Below are 21369 nucleotides of genomic sequence, written 5' to 3'. Positions count from 1 at the left end.
CCAAAAATTATGAGGGCCCACGTGTCTCTCAAACGAATGCTAATACGATCTACCCTATCAGAGAAAAACCCTAATAGGTTATCGATACGACGGCTAGTACTATATATATTTCACTATGCATATTACTTCTATACCTTATTCTCTCTTTTCGCGTTTTGAGAGCCCATTCTTTCGTACAGATGGCACGACAGCGCTACACCCATCGCAGGCCGCTCCGACCTGGCGCGGATTCCGAGGCAGTGGTTCGCTATTTCCGGTCCTACCGCCGCTGCCATGGGGATACGTTGGCGGAGTTCGTGGCACATTACGCGAAGTTATGGGAGGAGGCCAACTGTCACGGGGTGAAGCCCTACGAGGGTATCATGAGGCTCGTCGGTCTGTTTCCTGAGGAGTGGCAGAGTTGGATGACGGCCACTGCCGAGTTGTACACGTCGTCCCCGCCTCCCACGTATGAGCCTATTGGGGATATGCCCGGCTTCCTGAGTGCGGTCTCAGCAGGGTGCTTCCACTTCGGTGATGGGCCCCCACCAGAGATGCAGGCGCCCGGGAGCGAGGGATTCCGCAGGTTGCCACCCTTGGCCCTCATGCGGGGTGCAGGCGGAGTATTCGAGGAGGGGCAGTCGTCTCGAGCTCCCGCCCGCGAGAGGGGCCGAGTAGAGGTTACGCCTGACTCGAGTGATAAGACCGGGTCTGTGGGGAGCAGCGCGGCGGATGAGGATGACGACGAGAACTCGGAGGAAGAGGGCGTAGACGACGATGAGGTCAGTGAAGAGGACTCGGATGAGGAGCCCGAGGAAGTTTTGGAGTGGGGCGAGATGCAGGAGGATGGTTCCGCTGAGGAGGAGCCACAGATTGGCGGCCTCGCTGATTTGGAGTTGGAGTTCATTCCCCCACCACCAGCCGGACCACCACCAGAGATACCTCCACCCCCAGTGGAGCCCCACCCGGAGACGCTACGGTTGTCCCAGCAACCGATAGATTTGACTTCTTTCAGCAAGCTGTATCAACGCATTCGGCGTATGCGCAGAGAGTTGGCCGCCGGGACCGATATTCCCTTTGCACCAGTGGCAGCCCCGGGGCCATCATAGCCGGTGGCAGTGCCGGAGCACCCCGAGGAGCCGGTGCCTCCGATCGAGATGTCCCATCAGGGGACTAGTCATGGCGACCCGATGTGGATCAGCAGCGACTCTGAGCAGGACTGATTGAGCAGGCCTCAGGCGTGTTTATCGTAGTAGCTTAGCATCATGTTTTCTCTTTCCATGTATCGAACCTTTTAGGAGCTTTCTTATTTTCCTTATTGCCCTCACATGTATCAGATTTTAAGTCCTCGCTAGAGGCAATTTTCATTGATTATGACATGTGATGTTTCTTGGCTACGTTACTTGCCCTTGGTATTATTGCTCCTTGTATTCAAGAAAATGGTGTATTTAATGAATCCAATGCATAAGATTTATGACATTCGACGAGTATAAATCCATGTTAACCTTGTTATCCTTAGAACAGAATGCCACCAAGGAGACGTGCCGGACGGCCAAGAAGGAATGGCGAGGTGCCACAAAATGTACCACGAGGAAATGGAGCGGGAAGAGGGATGACCCCACCACCTCCTCCGCCGCCTCCACCTCCACAGGAGCGGCGAGTAGAGGAACTTTTTCTGAGACAAAACCCTCCGGTTTTCAATGGTTTAGGGGACCCAGTTGTGGCTGAAAACTGGATACGCGCCATGGAACGTATCTTCAACTTCCTGCACTGCAACGATCAGGAACGCTTGACTTGTGTGACCTTCCAACTGTCAGGATCAGCTGATTTCTGGTGGGAGGCACGAAAGAAAATTTTAACCCCGGAACAACTGGCTCAGATGACTTGGGAGGAGTTCAAAACTGGAATGTATGACAAGTACATCCCGAAGAGTTACCGTAAGGCTAAGGAAGTGGAATTTTATAATCTGAAACAAGGACGGATGTCCGTTACTGAGTATGATAGAATGTTCTGCGACATGTCTCGCTATGCGCCTGACCAAGTCGATACTGATGAGAAGATGGCTGAGAAGTTTTGTGCCGGTCTGAGGTACGAAATAAAGATGGCCCTGGCAAGCCTTGGAGGGTTGTCGTACCCTGAATCACTGAGTCGAGCCTTGGACATCGAGGCAGCTATGCCCAAAGAGAAGTCAACTGTACTTGTTGCCGCAGCACCACCTCAACAACAGCAAAACTTCCGAGAGAAAAGGAGGTGGGATGGAGATCGTGCTCCAAACGAAGTTAAGAGGCCACAACTTGCCCTGAAGCCACCGCAGAATGGTGGAAGGCAAACTGCTCCAAGTCAGATGATGGAGTACAGACCTAGAGCCCCTCCCTGTGCCAAGTGCTCGAAGAATCATCATGGGGAGTGCAAGGCTGGGACTGATAGGTGCTTCTACTGTGGCAAGGGCGGACATTTCTCCCGAGAATGCCCGGATAGGAACGCTGGAGTCAGAGGGAGGCAGAACTATCAAGGGCAGCGTCCACAACTGCGGGCACTTCAAGCTGAGCCGAAAGGAAAAGCGGCCCTACCCCAAGCTCCGCAACACCAGCGGCAGTTACGGCAGAGGCTTCCCACTCAAGCCAGAGCTTTTGCACTGAGACAGAGGCAGCCTAAGACGGAGCCAGGGAACCAAGAGCAGGGCAATCTGGCAGGTATGGGAACCCTCCTCAACATACCTATTGCCATTTTGTTTGATACTGGTGCATCACACTCGTTCATATCAGCACCTTGTGTGGATACTTTAGAACTGCCTACTGACGAAGTAAAACATAAGATGAGGGTGTCCTCACCCGTAGGAGGCCTTATAGACATCACCCGAACTTGCTCAAACGTAGAATTTACTATGGGAAACCTTAAGTTAGTGGCTCACAATTTGCATGTGATGTTGATGTGGAGCGTCGACATCATATTGGGAATGGATTGGCTAGCTGCAAACTACGCTACCATTCTTTGTAAGGAAAGACAGATCTCGCTGCAATACCCAGGAAAGGAACTCGCAATCTTCCACGGAATCTCCATGAGGCGACAGAAGTTCATAATTTCTGCACTACAAGCAACCACTATGATAAGGAAAGGATACCCTGCATACCTCGTTTATCTGAATGGAGAAGAGAAAGAGGACCGTAAGATTGAGGATGTAGCAGTGGTACGAGAATTTCCAGATGTCTTCCCAGACGCACTACCTGGATTGCCGCCAGACAGGCAGTTAGAATTCACAATAGATCTCGAACCAGGATCGGCCCCAGTATCAAAGGCACCATACAGAATGGCGCCTAAAGAGTTAGAAGAACTCAAAATACAGCTACAGGAATTTTTAGACCTTGGTTTCATCCGACCTAGTGTGTCACCATAGGGCGCACCAGTGCTCTTCGTGAAGAAGAAGGACGGAACGTTGAGAATGTGTATCGACTACCGAGAGTTGAACAAACTGACGCTCAAAAACAAGTACCCTCTACCAAGGATTGACGACCTGTTTGACCAACTTCGAGGGGCTGGTGTATTCTCGAAAATGGACTTGAGATCAGGTTATCACCAACTGAAAGTCCGACATGACGATGTACCCAAGACAGCATTCCGCACCAGATACGGCCATTACGAATTCACTTTAATGCCATTCGGACTCACAAATGCCCCGGCAGTGTTCATGGACTTAATGAACCGCGTGTTCCACCCATACTTGGACAAGTTCGTCCTAGTCTTTATAGACGATGTACTCATCTACTCGAAGAACGAGAAGGAACACGAGGAACATCTGAGAACCACCTTAGAGACGTTGAGGGCCGAGAAGCTCTATGCTAAGTTTAGCAAATGCGAGTTCTGGCTCAATGAGGTGAACTTCCTAGGACACATAGTAACGGCAGAAGGGATCCGAGTGGACCCTGCCAAGGTGGAGGCAGTACAACGTTGGCAGTCACCGACAACACCGAGTGAAATTCGAAGTTTCTTAGGTTTGGCTGGATATTATCGGAGGTTCATCGAAGGATTTTCTAAAATAGCCAGACCATTGACTCAGCAGCTCAAGAAAGGAGCTAAGGTCAATTGGACGCCGGAGTGCGAAGCGAGCTTCCAACTATTAAAAGAAAAGTTGACCACCGCACCAGTCCTAGCCGTGCCAGCACCAGAAGCAGGCTATGTAGTGTACACCGATGCTTCAAAAGTCGGACTTGGATGCGTATTGATGCAGAATGGCAAGGTGATCGCATACGCGTCACGCCAACTCAGGCCACACGAGTTAAACTACCCCACTCATGATTTGGAACTAGCGGCAGTGGTACATGCCTTGAAGATTTGGAGACATCATCTCTACGGAGTTCGATGTGAGATCTTCACGGACCACAAGAGCCTTAAGTACTTTTTCGAGCAGAAGGATTTAAATATGCGACAACGTAGATGGCTCGAATTAGTCAAGGATTATGACTGTGGCATAAATTACCACCCAGGCAAGGCTAATGTAGTGGCAGATGCCTTGAGCAGGAAGACCATTCCCCAAGTGGCCACTTTCCTCACACAGAATGAGGAGCTCATACGAGAATTTTCCAAGATGCGGCTAGAAATAGTGGGAGCACCAGAGACGGTGGAAAGTAGGATCGCCACTCTAAAGATTGAGCCAGACTTAAGAGCCAGAATTGTTGAGGCTCAAAGGAGTGATGAAGCATTAGAGAAAATTCGACTTAAAGTGAGGACGGGAAAAGAGGTGAGTTATCGCGAAGAGGCGGATAACGCTCTCACGTTTGAAGGAAGATTATGTGTGCCCAATGACGAGACTCTCAGGAATGAGATCATGAGCGAAGCTCACGAAACACCCTACACTGCCCACCCAGGAGGTACGAAAATGTATTAAGATATGAAGAAGCATTTTTGGTGGGATGGCATGAAGAGGAGCATAGCGTCGTTTGTAGAAAGGTGCCTAGCATGTCAACAAGTGAAGGCTCTACATCAACGACCCTATGGAAAATTGCAACCCCTGGAAATTCCAGAGTGGAAATGGGAGCACATTGCAATGGATTTCGTGACAGGATTGCCAAAGTCACAACGAGGGAATACTGCTATTTGGGTGATTATAGATCGCCTCACTAAGAGCGCCCACTTTGTACCAGTTCGTATCACTTACGGATCGGACAAGTTAGCTCAGATCTATGTACAAGAGATCATACGGTTACATGGAATACCGGTGACGATCACATCAGACAGAGACCCAAAATTTACTTCTAGATTCTGGATAAGCCTACAGCAAGAACTAGGCACCAGGTTGAATTTCAGTACGGCATTCCATCCACAGACTGATGGGCAGTCTGAGAGGACAATCCAAACCTTAGAAGAGATGTTGAGGGCCGTAGTGCTCGACCGCGGAGGAAAATGGGAGCCAGTATTGCCACTTATAGAGTTTGCTTACAACAACAGTTATCAGGCAACCATAAACATGGCCCCATATGAAGCACTGTATGGGAGAAAATGTAGATCACCACTTTATTGGGATGAGGTCGGTGAGAGAAAGACGCTGGGACCGGATTCAGTAGAGGAGATGATAGAGATCGTCCGCCAGATCCGTGAGAGAATCAAGGAAGCTCAAGACAGGCAGAAGTCTTACGCGGATGCTCACCGAACCGACCTGCAGTTCAAGGCGGGAGACAAGGTTTTTCTAAAAGTATCTCCGTCTAAAGGGATTACAAGATTCGGCGTCAAAGGCAAGCTAAGGCCACGTTTCATCGGACCCTATGAAATTCTAGAAGAAGTGGGTCCTGTGGCGTACAGATTGGCACTCCCACCGAATTTCGGGAACGTGCACAATGTTTTTCACGTATCTCAATTGAGGAAATATGTGTTCGACCCAAAACATATAATCCACCAAGAGGAGATGGTTTTGGAACCAGACTTAAGCTATGAGGAGAAGCCAGAGGCAATCTTGGATAGGAAGGTCAAGGAATTGAGGAATAAATCTATTGTAACAGTGAAAGTGCTGTGGAAACATCATAGTCACGAGGAAGCTACATGGGAATTGGAAGACAAGATGAAAGAAAAGTACCCAGAATTGTTTAAGTGACATAAGCAAATTTCGGGATGAAATTTTCGTTAAGGAGGGTAGAATGTAATACCCGCTTCTTTATTTATCCTTTCCATTGTTGATTAAGGTCGAACTAGGGAATTTTTTTTCACACCCTTGACTCGGGTGTCTTTCGGAACTCGTTATTTCTTTTCTTTTGATGGTTAATGTTGTTAGTTCGCGCAACAAAAGGGTAAAGAAATAATTGAATGAACTAAAACAAGCAAATGTATATTGTAATAAAAAAAAATCACGAATTTTCGAATAACAATTCTTATACAATAAACGAACAACTAACTTTCAAAATACTACAATACTAAGAACAAGGCTTCCAATAAAAGGGAAAGGTAAAATGTGCATGGAACAAATGGCATCGGGCCTCTTCCTTCGGGCGGAGAGTTCACGGCTGTAGCCGATCAACCGTGGAGCCCGAAGCACCGATCCGCCCCGGGCAGCAGCTCGGCGGCCAACACCCCCTCCCAACCTGCAATAAAGAGACTAGCATAAGCTACCAAGAAAAGAACAAAAAGAATTTAGTGCTACTAATTAAAGAAATGGGACAACATCTCTTTTGATAAGAGACCAAAGACTGCCAAAAGGGGTAGGTCCAGCTTCAAGCAACCAAGCTCAGCCACAAGCAAACAGAGAGGATTAACGGCCGAGTACTAGGTACTCATTTAGAGCCAATCCTCAAGTATAACTTGCTGCAGGATTATAGTCAAAAAGGGAACCCTCTGCAAGAAGGAAATAAGGTAGTATAACAGCCATATTAATTCCTCACAAGTACACCACATTCAGCCCATAAAAATCCCCTCCACACCACATTCAACTCCCTCTCACACATCACAAACTCCGGCAGAAACTCTAGGGAGAAACAAGAACCAACAGTGGCAAGTGTGAGAAGGAGAAGAACGGAGGCCGGAGGCAGAGCTTTTGAGACAGCCAAAAACAACCGAGAGGTAAACCTCCCTAAAACCTCAACACATTATCTTGCATCATGTCTAGATCAACCACAACATAGTGTAAGAACTTAGGGGCACAAGTAGAACCACATTAAGTTCAGCATCACACAAGTAGCAAGCCCCATAATCAAGAGATCAACTCTCTTAGCCGAACACATAGAGTAATTCAGGACTAGTAAAACTCCAATCATAGAAACAACAAGCTTAACAACATAATCCACCATGTAGTCTTCCAAATAGCAAGGCATCTTCTCACATATCGCCAAGCTCAATAAATAAAAACCAAGGCAGAATCCTACCGCACTAACAACTAGAAAGAATGAGGGAAACTTATCTCGTAGCACGAATCTGCCGGATCTTCGGCGAGGACTCTACGGCAGCCCGGAGTCGACAATAACACCACACCTCAAACCCATCACTAAAGCCACAGCCCTTACAAACCTACATAGTGGAAATTTCGAAACTTGTAAAGCTGGAACCTAAAATTTTAAGAAAATAAGACGAGGATGGAAGGTTAATTTCATCACCTCATCCGTCGACAACGGCGGTGCGAGGCATGGAGTGGGCCAAAGCCGCCGCCTGTGCATGCACAGTAGCGGCGGCAGAGCAGTACAGAGAGAGGGCGGCGGCAGATGGCGGTGATACTCCCTCTCCTTCTCCGACGGCGTCGAGCGCAGCGCGAAGCGATGGCGCCTCGAGCCTGCCGCGTCTTGGATATTGACGGCGGAAGTAGCTGGGGAGGAAGGGAGAGACAGGGATGATGGCACCACCACGGCGGCGTTTCCTGGCGAAGGCGGCGGAGAGCGCTTGCCAGCCGGGCTGAGATGGCGGAGCTACTAACACGAGCCGCCGCGTTTCACCACCGATTTAGGGTTTGTGTGTGTTTTGATTTGGGGTTTTTGTTCAAAAAAAAAAAAAGAGATTGAGACCGAGGATTCGTGGGGAAGGGCATTTGAAACCTCCGGCGACGCAAGGGAGGCGCCGACCGGAGCTTCTAGCGACGGGCGACGAGGAGGCGCCGCCTCCTTCTTCCGCTTAGGGTTTCGGTCGAGAGAGTGCAGAAATGAGAGAGAGATGTCGATGGGTTATGGTTAAAGATTGGGCCTCCCCTACCTCTCTCATCTTTTCTTTGTTTTGGGCCTCTCTAGTAATAGATTGGGCCACCAATTAATTAAAGTATGGACTAAGAATTTATCTAAATCATGGGCCTTTTCAATGTTATGGATTTAATAATTAATAGCCCGCAAATAAATTCCACGAAGATAAGTCTAATTTTTCCGGAAATTAGCAAGAGTGCTCAAATGATTAATTTTAAGAAATTACGATACGCTAACGAGTATTTAGACCTCGAGCCAAATTTTTAGTATGTTTAAATAAATGGCATGGGAGGTAGCACCCTCTAGTTAATTGAACAATTTTACTAATTTAATTAAATCTACTGATTTAATTAATAGTCAAGAATTTTAGAACTCTTCTAGAAAATTAGAGAAAGAATAAAATGATCATCGCACTTAGGATGCATTCATATTTAAGCTTAATGGATATCTCAAAATCTAATTAAGTATCATTTTATTTTCCTAAAGGGACGTCTTCGAACGTCATCTAAGACCAAGTTAAGGAAAATTCGGAAGGAGCTTTAGCTTTTGAGGTGGGCATTCTTTCAAAATGTGATTTCAGTATGAAAATGTGAATCTTTGCTCAAGTATGTTGTCATGCCATGTTTTGTTTTATGATTACCTATCTGCTTGGCTATGCCAACTTAAGTTAAATCGAATTCGGGTCCCAGTAGGGCCGCAAACCCTACTCGGACTAGTGTACACATAAGGGGACCGTGAGCTAACAAAAGGGGTTGGCCGGTCCAGTGACCGTCGTGGAATGTGACCACATTCCCGGTTCACACAATGATCAGATATGGTATATCTATGTTACGTGATTGCGCAATCAAAATCTTTATGAAAGGAAAAGTATTTAGAGACTCGGGCCTTTTAAATAAAAACCCCGTGAATCTCTCAACTGTGGCTTGACAATTAAAATCAAAACTGTTTTTGGCAATGTGCTCACTGAGTATATCAAATACTCAGCCCTGCATGTTTCTTTTTAAATGTGCAGGTTGAACGTGGACGGGCAGGCGATGGTGTTGGGCATGAATCCTCGAATAAGTCAATAGGTAGCCCAGGGTAGTATGTCTCCATACATACTGCCTTGTCTTGGACGTTTCCGCTGTAATAGGATTCTATGTTAGAAGGATTGTGAACCTAGACCGCACTCTGACTTTATGTTGTCCCATTTCACTTTCACCTGCGAGACTTTTGTCCTAGGCTTCTTCTTATAAATCATGTTTATTTTTCATCCCTTGACTCTAAGGTGCTATTGAATCACGTTTAGATGCAGTCACTATCATTAGGAAATTTGTGGTCGTGACAGAGTGGTATCAGAGCACCGTTCTTTCGCTCTGGACCCAAGAACCTTCTTTCAAGCCTTAGTCTAGAATGATAGCACTAGGCTAGAACATGACTTAAATGGAAAGTTAAAGGACCCAACACCTCGACTCGTCACGTTCAACCGCAGCAATGAGGTAAGAAAGAAGTTCTTACCAGAAAATTTTCAAAAATATTCAAGGATTTCAAGGAAAAGCATGTAAATTCCATTTTTTTCTACGAACCAGAGAATTTCAAGTTTAAAATGTTAAGCATAAGGATGTCATACAAATGTTAAAGTATTATTAGTTATGCATGCCTGATTATGTGAAGTATGATGATAGATCGAGGAAGTGTTTAGAAAGTTACGAAATGACTAATGCATGCAAACCTAGAACGCCTAAGGAGGTACATTAGGCTAGAGTATCTATGAACGAATAGTCGTGAATGACGACTCTTACACCGCTTCCAAGAGCGATGAAATCAACAGAAAGATGCAAGATAGGGCGAACCCCTAACTTGTCTTGAAAATGGAACTTTAAATGCGAACTACGGCGTACTGTATTACGACCTTTACGTTTAAAAGGAGGAAGAACGTCCAAAAATTATGAGGGCCCACGTGTCTCTCAAACGAATGCTAATACGATCTACCCTATCAGAGAAAAACCCTAATAGGTTATCGATACGACGGCTAGTACTATATATATTTCACTATGCATATTACTTCTATACCTTATTCTCTCTTTTCGCGTTTTGAGAGCCCATTCTTTCGTACAGATGGCACGACAGCGCTACACCCATCGCAGGCCGCTCCGAGCTGGCGCGGATTCCGAGGCAGTGGTTCGCTATTTCCGGTCCTACCGCCGCTGCCATGGGGATACGTTGGCGGAGTTCGTGGCACATTACGCGAAGTTATGGGAGGAGGCCAACTGTCACGGGGTGAAGCCCTACGAGGGTATCATGAGGCTCGTCGGTCTGTTTCCTGAGGAGTGGCAGAGTTGGATGACGGCCACTGCCGAGTTGTACACGTCGTCCCCGCCTCCCACGTATGAGCCTATTGGGGATATGCCCGGCTTCCTGAGTGCGGTCTCAGCAGGGTGCTTCCACTTCGGTGATGGGCCCCCACCAGAGATGCAGGCGCCCGGGAGCGAGGGATTCCGCAGGTTGCCACCCTTGGCCCTCATGCGGGGTGCAGGCGGAGTATTCGAGGAGGGGCAGTCGTCTCGAGCTCCCGCCCGCGAGAGGGGCCGAGTAGAGGTTACGCCCGACTCGAGTGATAAGACCGGGTCTGTGGGGAGCAGCGCGGCGGATGAGGATGACGACGAGAACTCGGAGGAAGAGGGCGTAGACGACGATGACTTTATATTTAACTGCTTGGTTGTTACTTTGATTATTGTTAATCTCTTATCGGTGATAACTTTGAGTGATTTATATTTTATGTGTCAATGCAATATTTGTGACATGAGTGTTGATACACGATAGGAATAACTCCTAATAGAGCTTGAGTCAGATGAACATAGAACTAAATAATTAGAATTACTAGTGAGTTGATGAAATCACTACCCTAGGATTCCCTTGTCTCACCTGCTTTCTCAAACCAAGTTAACTGCAAACTGCGAAGTTGTTTTACTTTTTTCATTTAATTGCTTTCTTTACTTTCTTTTATTTTCTGTTTTTCTTAGTTTAATCAAATCTCAACTGTGTGTCCAAATAGTATATGAGACTGAGTATGTGGTAGACAGTCTGTAAATTTATTCCCCGTGTTTGATATCCCAGTACTAACCTTTAGCTATACTAGAACTACTCTGTATACTTGCAGATATTTTTAGTGCTAATAAAAAGTGCATCAGGTTGCTCATCGGTTTTTGACATAGTTTACTATTTTGACAGGATCTGTCGGGTTTTGGTTAAGAGGTCGAGATTTGTCCGAGACAGTGATGAGACTACTCTGAGTCTCACCTCTGCTTTGATAAAAATCCATGGGTTCCATCCTAAAACTAATTGGTGATAGGTGAAGGGACTCATGAGACTTATATAGCGGATTAAGCTCTTTTAGTACACCGATGTGGGCTATTTTTTACATTCATTTTATGTTTCAATTGCCAACACCCTCCCTCAAACCCTTCAAGGTGAACCTTGGAGGGGTTGGACTTTTTTATGATCGGTTGGACCACTAGCCCAAATTTTAAGCCTAGATATATTGCTGGGTCAGTCATTTTTTTCGGTTTCAGCCCAGATATTCTGCTGGGTCAATTAAATTTGACCCACAGTCGGTTACCCACTCTGATATCATCTTGAATGGTGTATCAGGCATGGTTAGGAGGAATGTAGGAGAAAAAGAGTGTTTATTGTGTATTCCTTGATGATTTCTACTTCACATATTGCACCCTTTTTATAGGTGTTATACGAGTATATACAAGGCATGGTATCAATTATATCAATCTACATTTAATGATATCGCTCTATTTTTCCTGATTGTATGGAGTATCAATGTGATTGGCAGCTCACAATCTTTTCTTTGTTTAACGAAAACAAACGATAAAAAAAATGTTGCGCACCACCGTATTAGAATCGGAAACATGGCGGACTTGAGTGGGCTGATTTGTGAAGAAGAATCCATGGGGAATGAAAACGCAAACACCAATCCCAATCGCCGCAATAATCCGTGATCCGCAGATTGAGAGCATCCACATCAAGAACACGAATGTGGGCTTGGACCCACCTTTATTCATTTTTTATTCGTTGTTCTTCCACAAAAGCACAACACCGACACACCCACATCAATGCTCTTCCGCAAGAGTATGTTCTTACACTATTCAAGGTCCCACCATTCTATTATTTAATTTAAATACTTCAATTACAAAAAATATTTCGACAATATTAAAATGCATTCAAAATACCAAAATACTAGTATTACAAATTACTCAAAAATTAAAATTTACATAATTAAAATACTACAAATTTAAAATTACATAATTAAATTCATAAAATTAAAACTACATAACTAAAATCATAAAATTAAAAAATGGATGATGAATATGGGTATTTATAATGGATTTTGGGATTAAAAATAAAAATAAAAAAATTTGAAAAAAATGATCAAAAAACAGCTATAGTTTTGGGAATCCAAATTTTTTTTTCCAGATTATTTTTGATTTTTTATGAATTTTTTTAAAAAATTTTAAATTTAACGGAATAAAAATGAGGGCAATCACGCATAGGGCGATTGGGCGTCCCAACCAGAAGCTGCCATGTCGTCTGATCTTCCGCAAGAGTACGTACATGTCGTCGGCAAGAGCGCAGCGGCGAGCACGACTCTTGTCGTGCCATCGGCACGGCAGATGCTCTTGTCCAAGACCAATGATGTGGATGCTCTGATGACTGAAAATTCTTGTCCCCCTGCCCCAGGCAACGCCATTTCAAAAATAAATCAATTTTCAATTTTAGGGATTTTCAAAACAGCATCACGTGAATTTCACTCAACATGATTTTTTTCCAAATTTTCTTTCTTATTGAGAGCATGGGCTGAGCGATCGGCCCCCAACCGGCTCCCATTATGGAGAGGGAGCTGATGGCCACTCCCCATTGCCTCCGCCCCAAGGCCGCATGTTAAGGGAGTTTCCCTTAACAAGCACCGACGGCGAGTTTCGCTCGGCGGTGGAGATAAATTTCCGGCGGCCAACATGCTTGGCAGACGATGCCAGAGTTTCTGTGCGCGAGAGTCGCTCCCATCGGGCAGATAACTTGGCGGCTGATAGAATACTCCGACGTTCAATTAGTATCGGCGGAGGGAATCCAAAATTAGGATTGGAAAACACACGATATGGTGTGCAAAAATATTTCATTAATTGATTGAATAAAATGATAACAATCTCTCCTATTTATAATACTCTAATACTACTACCTTGACTTATTGAACAAGAAACAAATATCTAAACAAATATGGAAAAGATATGGTAAATCAAAATATAACTAAATAATTGGGAGATAGGATCGTATCAACTTCCCGATGGTTGAAATCCACCTTGTCCTCAAGGTGGGAACCATAAAACCACAAAGAGAGTTGAAAGTAGAAGCTTTGGCGCGGTATCTCCTCCTGGATCAAATGCCCACCAAATAGTTGTGCGTCTCCCTCCACCATTTCCACCCGAAATCACCAATAAAGAACCGTGTTGGGTATAAGATATGACGGACACCCCCGCCACATTGTTTTGCCACACCTCCATGAATGCTCAAACACGGCGTGTCATTTCCCGGAGGAATCAACCTTGCATCGGTGTCGAGCAACGGTAATCGAGGATTCATACTTGTAACATTACTGACATTCACATCAACATAGACACAAGCATGTGCTTGCAAACCGGAGTGAGCATCCTCTGTCATACCCAATTCTTCCGCTTTTAATTTAAGCTCATCTTCAAACAACTTTCACTTCTCTTCCATTTCCTCTTGATTGTCCTGTTTTTTCATACCAAATCAAGTCTGGATGTCATTAACAAGGCTATGATTCTCCATGCTCTCTCTCTTGCTCGACTTCTCAGTCAACACACTGAAATCTTTTTCTTTCGGCTCTAAACTATATCGAAGGGCTTTGGCTTTATTTTCTTTCTCCAGCAAAGCCGCTATATCTTCTTTCATCTTCAATTCCTTATGTGTTGGAACACTAAGATCATCAATCTTCTCATCATATGCCCCAACGAGTACTTGCAGCAACGTATTTTCGGTCTTGACGATCTCTTCAAAGGACTCGTCATTTGGTACAACGAGATTAGCACCCCCATTGTGAGCAACACTGTTGGGAACATGCTCAGCTAGATTATCATCATCAATATTCTCCTCAAACAATGCATTCACGCGGGCGAGAAGGGCGGCTTGCTCCAATCTATAAACACGCAGTTTCTCGTTGTAATCACTTACAGTGGCTAATTGGGCTGGGCAAGGTGAACGAACCATAAGATTGGTAGTATTGGGCAGATCACACTGCTTCCCCAAATCAATAAACTTGTTGGACTGTTGTGGTCGGTGCGTGAAGCCGGACCGTGGCGAGGCAACGGCATGCAACAGAGCTGTCGTGACTCACCAATCGGTCGGACTGCGGTGACCGGTACGTAGGCTGCTCGGCGCGGCCATTATGAAGATGTTGGTGTGGCCTCGGATACTCCTCAAAACCCTGTCGCTGATGGTGGTATCTGCGATCGTCCCACCCCCCTTGATCCCAATTGTTAGCAATGGTTCGCGGATGAGGTTGGTCGTGAAAGCGCCCCCGATACCACGCGTTAGGATGTCGTGGAAGAGTTGGTCCATCTGCAAGCGGGAGCGGCGATGGGTCTCGCCATGGTTGTCTTGCACTTCCATGCTCTCCCCCGTCGGGAGCCGGCTCAGGTCGTGGCAGAGCATATAATCTTCCGATACGACAATCCTTAGCATCCCACTTATTCTCCAACTTATCAAACGCATCAAGGAGATGATCCATCTTGGCATGAATCTCTTACCCGCGTGCGGTCTCTGCTATTCTAAGAATCGCCCAGCGGTTGTACCTGTCCGGCTGGTAGAGCGGCTGCTGTGGGTGGTCGAATTACGAGGGCTCTCCTCCCTCGGCCTTCCAAGCTGCTGGAACACATTTGGGTAGCAGCTGAAAGCTGTTAAACCCGTGTGGCAGCGCTTTGTGATTACGGAACTCCAGATCGGGCAGTGGCTGTGTATGCTTGTGAATGAAATGGCGATTGTGATTGTGTGTCATGATGACGGATCGAGGCGTGGTTGTGGTGGATGATGATCGTCTGACTTCAACGCGGCACGCGGGAATCCTTCCCGTCGGGCGTTGCAGAAGTAGAGTTGTCCGACGGCTAGAGCTCGGCGGACAGGCGAGACTCGAAAAGCAAAGCAGTTGCTGTGCGCGGAATGTTTTTCATCGGGCAGCTGTGTAGCTTCGGTTCGAGATGGTGGGAGGGTGAGATCACGATGAAAGGACCAGTTGTTAAGGGTGTTTCCCTTAACAAGCACCGACGGCGAGTTTCGCTCGGCGGTGGAGATAAATTTCCGGCGGCCAACAGGCTTGGCGGACGATGGCGGAGTTTCTGTGCGTGGGAGTCGCTCCCGTCGGGCAGATAACTTGGCGGCTGATAGAATAAATGAAGTGATGTAGTGGTTGCTGGAGTGTGTAATAATTGAAGTGAGATAGTGGAAAGTGAGACCCTTTTGACTTTTTGTATGTTTAGAAATTTGTTTTATTTTATTTATATGAAAGTAATGGCATTTGAGTGTAAATTTGATGAATAATGAGGTTAAATTTTATGTCCAAATATGGTAGATTCTAAATGTGACTCTTAAACTGGGATGGACTTAAATGACAAAATGAGACTTTTAAACTGGGACGGAGGGAGTAACCTTTTTCATAATAGCTCTTGTTGGAAATAAATCTAAAGACAATCAAATCAAAGAGGAATAAATCGAAGAGATTGGTGATTGATACTCCCTCCGTCCCATTGAAGATGATCTACTTTTCTTTTTAGTTTGTCCCAACTAAGATGACCCATTACTTAAAATGGAAACACTTTTATCTCTACTTTATTCTCTCTCTCTTTTACTCTTTCAACACACAAAATAAAGTCGCATAAAATCCCGTGCCGCCCAAGAAAGGGGTCATCTTCCTTGGGACGGATGGAGTACTATAATTGATTCTTACCGTGTAATAGACAATCACAGTTAGGATAAATCTTTCCCTTAATCATCTTACTCCTAAGCCTATTTAAAGGCGTGTAAAACTATAGAACAAAATTGATTAGAATAACAATGAAAATTCCACAGCTCTACTACATTCATGAAGCCTGTCATAGTAATTTTAATAAATGACATATAAAAGTCCTGCTAATTGAAATGTTCTTGTAGATGTTTTTCTCGGATTAATTTATGCCTTTTACTATCGTTTAAGGGTTTGATTTTTTAAGATGGTTTAGATATCGGAGAATCATTTATTTTGCAGGCTTTTGTTGAATTTTGTTTAATGGTGTACAATAGTATTCCATTTAGCCAACGATAAGAGTCACACTTTATTATTTCGGTCTATTTTACAATAAGAGTCACATTTTATATTTACTATAAATGGTAAGTAGATCCACATTCTACTAACTCATTTTACTCACATTCTATTATATAAAATCAATATAAAAAAATGGACCCTATATTCCATTAACTTTTTCAACTCACTATTCTTGACATTTCTTAAAATTCATGCCACGCAAATGTAATTTTTATTATGGGACCGGGGATACTACTCTCTTCATCGGCCATTAGAAGTCTAATTTGATGTCCGCCATTAGAAGTCTCATTATTTGAGTTCAACACGAGTTATATAAAAGTGAGTGAAAAAAAGATAGCATAATATTTGACTTATTTTTATATATTAGTTTTATAATAAAATATGAGTACTACCTACCATTTATAATAAAAGTGAATTGAAACTAAAATGGTAAATCAAAATTTCTAATAACGGATGGACTAAAACGATAAACTAAGACTCATAATAGCGAACAGGAAATATTAGCCATTCATTTTTGCTTATTCACGTGTTGATGTAGTAACTTAGTTGGTTGTACTTTAAACTTGCGTGTTGAGCTGCAATTTACTTTCTCCGTCCTTAAAAAGCATGAACTATTTATTTTTTTAGTCCATCCCTAAAAAGTACTTCCTTCATCCCATAAAAAATTGTCTCACATTTTTTTTAAGTTTGTCCCACTAAAGATATCAAATTTTCATTTTTAGAAAAAGTTATCTCTCACAATAATATAAGTATTATATATTTTCTTTTCACCCAACACACAAAACAAAACCTCCTAAAATCTCGTGTCGTCCCACAAATGTGACATCTTTTATGGAACGAATGGAATATGAAATTTCTTACTACTATTTGTTAACTCTTTTCTATTTAATGAGATGAAAACCCACTATTCACTAAAATACTTTAGTTACTTTTCTTTCTATTTCATTCTTACTTTATCAATTATGCATTATAATCATTCTATTTCATTCTTACTTTATCAATTATGCATTATAATCAGTGTCGAACCAAATATTCATATTTTTAAAAAACGGAGAGAGTAATATTTAATGAATACAAAAATATAAATATTAAAAAGGAAAAATAAAGTTAATTTATGATAAAACACTGCACATATTTTTTTCCTTTTTCTAATTTTTTTATAGAACATCTTTTTAATAATTTAGTCCCCTAGTTGTTGGAATGGAGTGATAAGGCTCGTTTCATGCATTGGTTTAGGGTTAAAATTCTGTGTATTTGGGGCGCTAATGTGCGTTTATGAGTTCAGGTTCGTAGTAAATCTGCCGGACCTAGGAGTTGCTGTTACCGGACCTAGCAGATGTAAAAGAGATGGAATTGAAGTAAAAATCAGAAGTCGTCGTTTGGACCTGGGAGAATCAAAAGTTGGCGACAGGAGCAGAATGGAGCGAGAGCAGATTATTTTAAAGAGTCTTACTCAAGGGCAAGAGCGTCAAATCACCAGAGGGATACCCTAGGGATCAGAGCCTCACATATATAAAGAGCTCAACCTTGAAGAACAAGACAACCACTTCTACTCGCACTTTAGCTTAAGCTCTCATTCCATTCCTTAGTTCCACACTTCAAATTTCTCATTTCGTTTGCTGCGCACTTGGAGATGGAGGATTCTGGCCACCGTAGTTCTCATCATCGTTATTTTGCTGTTGTGTAACACCGCCTTGTGAAGGCGAAGAAACAATATTTACTTGCTTTCGTTTAGTACTTGTTGGTTTTTAAGTTTCATAACTCTAGTTTTTGCTTTGATCCACTGGATTCGAACCTATTTCTCTTTATTATGGAAGTTTATGTTGGTTTCTGTTGCATATCGCTGAGTTGATGTTTATTTCTTGCTTTTAGCTTTCGTTATTGCTGATTGTTGGATGTTTGGAGTTGAGATCTGTTGGTTTGTTGTTGGAGGTTGGGGATTTGCGTATGGAGATGTTGAATCGTGGTGTATTTGAGTTGAAGTTTCGCGTATTTGGTGTTTGTTGTTCACGTTGTGCATGATTATGGCTATTTACTTTCTGTTTCTGCATCCTTTAGGTCCAGTAGCGTAGATCTGTTAGTCTAGGCTTTAATTTCTCGTTTTAAGTTTAGATCTAAAGTTTGCTCTGTGTTCATAGTGTTCAATACTCTGTTTTACCTGCTATTCTCGTTTGATTCCCGAAGAAGATGAAATTGTTGGTAGTTAGAATCAGATCTGCTTTATGTCAGTACTTTTCAGCATGTACTTTACTTTTCTGCATTGTTCTCCAGACCCTGTCAGTATGATCTGCTTTGTCCTTTTACTTTTCTGCATGCTTTTCCAGACCCTGGTAGTTTAAGGAAACTTGTCTTTACTTTTCGCTTTATGCTTGTCTGTCCAAATTAGGAAAGTCTGTCTGGTTAAGTTTACTCCAGGTGTCTTAGAACTTTAAAATATCTCAGTTTCTCTAAGTCATGCATGTTCCGTACGCTCTCGTTTCTTAGACCCAGTAGGTAGAGTAAAGTTCTTCTATCTCTCAGACCCAATAGTTTTAAGTTCTCGACCCACAAAATTGCGTGGCAGCAGCCAACCCCTTTACCCAAAACATCCTCAAATGCAGTTTCGTAACACCTTCGTCCTCGTGGGATCGATCCTTTACTTCCCTGTGCTAAGTTGTAGTATAGTGGGTTGAGGTTTTTGAAGGAATAGAGTGCACCCAACGACCCCTTTCTGATAGTTTCATGATCTTCTAGCCTCTGAAGTCTAGTCGAATCCTCTGGACCTGTTAGATCGAGTGATATCACACACAACGCAAAACTGCACGTCTACTCTAGTCACTTCAAAATGGCACCGTTGCCGGGGATGCATGGTGTTATTTGTGTGTTTGCGAATGTTTTGGTGTGAATAGTTTATTTACTATGTTTTCTTTTGTTTCTTTTTTCAGTTTATGAACAGGAGCTACCGGTTCGGACACTGGAACAACTCACCTGGTTGGAGAAGCGTCCAGACTAGTTGGCGGGTCAAGGAAGCGATATTCCCAGTTACCACCAGATCGGGGCTTACAACAGGGGATCCAGTTCACCTATGTTCGGAGAGCGACGAGGAGTCAACTTCGTCAGTTAAAACGGAACCAAAGTCAACCTCAGAAACAGAAGAGGAAAGCGTTGAAGATATGGCCAACGCAGGCGACGACGACCCGGAGATCGGCTGGCTCACTGTCCATTTGGATGGCGAGCCCGCCCAGGCTATCGTCTCTACCCAGCGCCAGAGGGCGATCGACATCAAAACTAATGTGATGGGTATTCTACCCAATTTCTCGGGTCGGAGGAATGAATATCCATACGAATTCCTCAACGATGCAACAGAGGAGGATTACCGACTACGCGCGATCCCGTTTGCGCTGAAGGGAGAGGCTAACACTTGGTTGTTAAGGTTGCCACCCGACTCGATCCATACATTGAAGGATTTCAAGTTGGAATTCCTGGATTACTTTTTTCCTTCTAACAAAACGAATGCTCTTAAGAAGGAGATCCAGGAACACAAGCAAGAATATGATGAATCGTTGAGTCAATACTGGTCTAGATTTAAGGGGCTGCTCGATGCTTGCCCAAACCACAGGATGATGGAAGGCGAAACCTACTATCTATTCTATGAAGGGGAAAAACCTGGGTCCAAAGACCTGATAAATACCGCTAGTGGAGGAAATTTCACCAAGAGGAAGGTGAGCGAGGCCCGAGAGATACTGGGAAGATTAATTGATGCAAAAAAGGCATACGATTCACCTCGTACCATCCTAAGGAGAGGAAGTGCAGATGCAGTAACAGTGCAAATTGAAGAAAGAGAGGATGCCCGAGTGTTAGAATGGAGCAGCTGGAGAAGACTATTCTAACTGCCCTGGGGGAGAACGATTCACCTGAAACAACAGAAAAGGATAAACAAGCACTGGGTCCAGAGGAAGGTTACAATTATTGCGGATCTCAAGGAGGGATGGATTGTCCAGCCCATATAAATGCTGTGGGAAATTGGAGCCAAAATAATCATGGCAGTAATTGGAACCAGTGGAAGATTAAAGACGCTCCATGGAGGGACAACCCATGCTTCAGGTGGTCCGATGGGAATCAAAACCCTCCACTCCAGATTACTAACTCAGAAGGAAACCAAGGGAACCAATCTAACTGGTCCGGAAGGAATCAAGAGGGATAGGGCAACTGGAATCAAGGAGCACAAGGTAATTGGAGTCAGGGAGTTCAAGGAAATCAACCCAGCTGGAACAATAAGAATCAAAATAACCAAAAAACCTCATATGTACCCCCACACCAAAGGAACAACAACTATCACGGACCAGGGAATCAGTACAACAATAACCAAGGAGGTCAAGGAAACTTTCGCCCGCATCAAGGGGGTGGACCAAATCATGGTCAAAGGCCAAGTGGCAGTCAACCGAACTCCAGGACCCAGAGGAATCTGGATGATATGGTCCATGACCTAGTGAGTTCTCAACAGCGCATGCAGAACAACTTGCTGGCAAATAATGACGTAGTCCACAAGCTCCAGGATGCTCAGCAGGAACACAAAGCCGCGATGGATCTGATGTCAAAGCAATTATCTCATATCACGACATCCCTGAGCGACATGCCAGTGCGGAAGAACGAGGATGTTATCCACCCGGTCCAACAAAAAGAAGAAGTTAGAGTAGAGGATGATATCCAAGCTGGTGATTTGGGAGGATCGTTACCTCGGATGGCTGACCCATTTTTCTTAGATCCGGAGCCTGAGGTAGATATTGAAAAAGAGAAAGGAGAGGCGGAAGAACCCTCTAAGGAAGATCCTACCAATGCAACAAAGAGGGTGAAACGTTTTCCCTACCGAGGGGATGCCAAGAAGAAAAAGGACAACCCCGTGGATTTCAT

General features: G+C 44.2%; 1 protein-coding gene and 1 pseudogene across 1 annotated transcript; one reads left to right on the top strand and one right to left on the bottom strand.

The window, feature by feature from the left end:
- The first annotated feature begins 1591 nt into the window (after positions 1–1591).
- LOC148927377 (uncharacterized) lies at positions 1592–10922 on the top strand. Its single transcript, XM_089056571.1, has 2 exons — positions 1592–2782; positions 10218–10922. The coding sequence occupies exons 1-2, from the start codon at positions 1592–1594 to the stop codon at positions 10920–10922; spliced, it is 1896 nt and encodes a 631-aa protein (XP_088912697.1).
- Positions 10923–13471: 2549 nt separating this feature from the next.
- LOC148927376 (uncharacterized) lies at positions 13472–14913 on the bottom strand (annotated as a pseudogene).
- Between the last annotated feature and the right edge of the window lie 6456 nt (positions 14914–21369).

Source organism: Salvia hispanica, chromosome 4 (assembly GCF_029641045.1).
Source record: "Salvia hispanica isolate PSC_SH4W2 chromosome 4, Shi_PSC_v1, whole genome shotgun sequence".
NCBI classification, from domain to species: Eukaryota; Viridiplantae; Streptophyta; class Magnoliopsida; order Lamiales; family Lamiaceae; genus Salvia; species Salvia hispanica.
The sequence above is the reverse complement of the archived record's forward strand: the minus strand, read 5'-3'. Positions and strand labels throughout refer to the sequence as shown.

What these genes read in the sequence shown, in the direction of transcription:
- LOC148927377 (XM_089056571.1), top strand. Translation starts at nt 1,592, where the DNA reads ATGACCCCACCACCTCCTCCGCCGCCTCCACCTCCACAGGAGCGGCGA. An exon ending in TAGAACTGCCTACTGACGAA is followed by an intron (nt 2,783 to 10,217) that starts GTAAAACATAAG and finishes TCTTTCGTACAG; the next exon opens with ATGGCACGACAGCGCTACAC.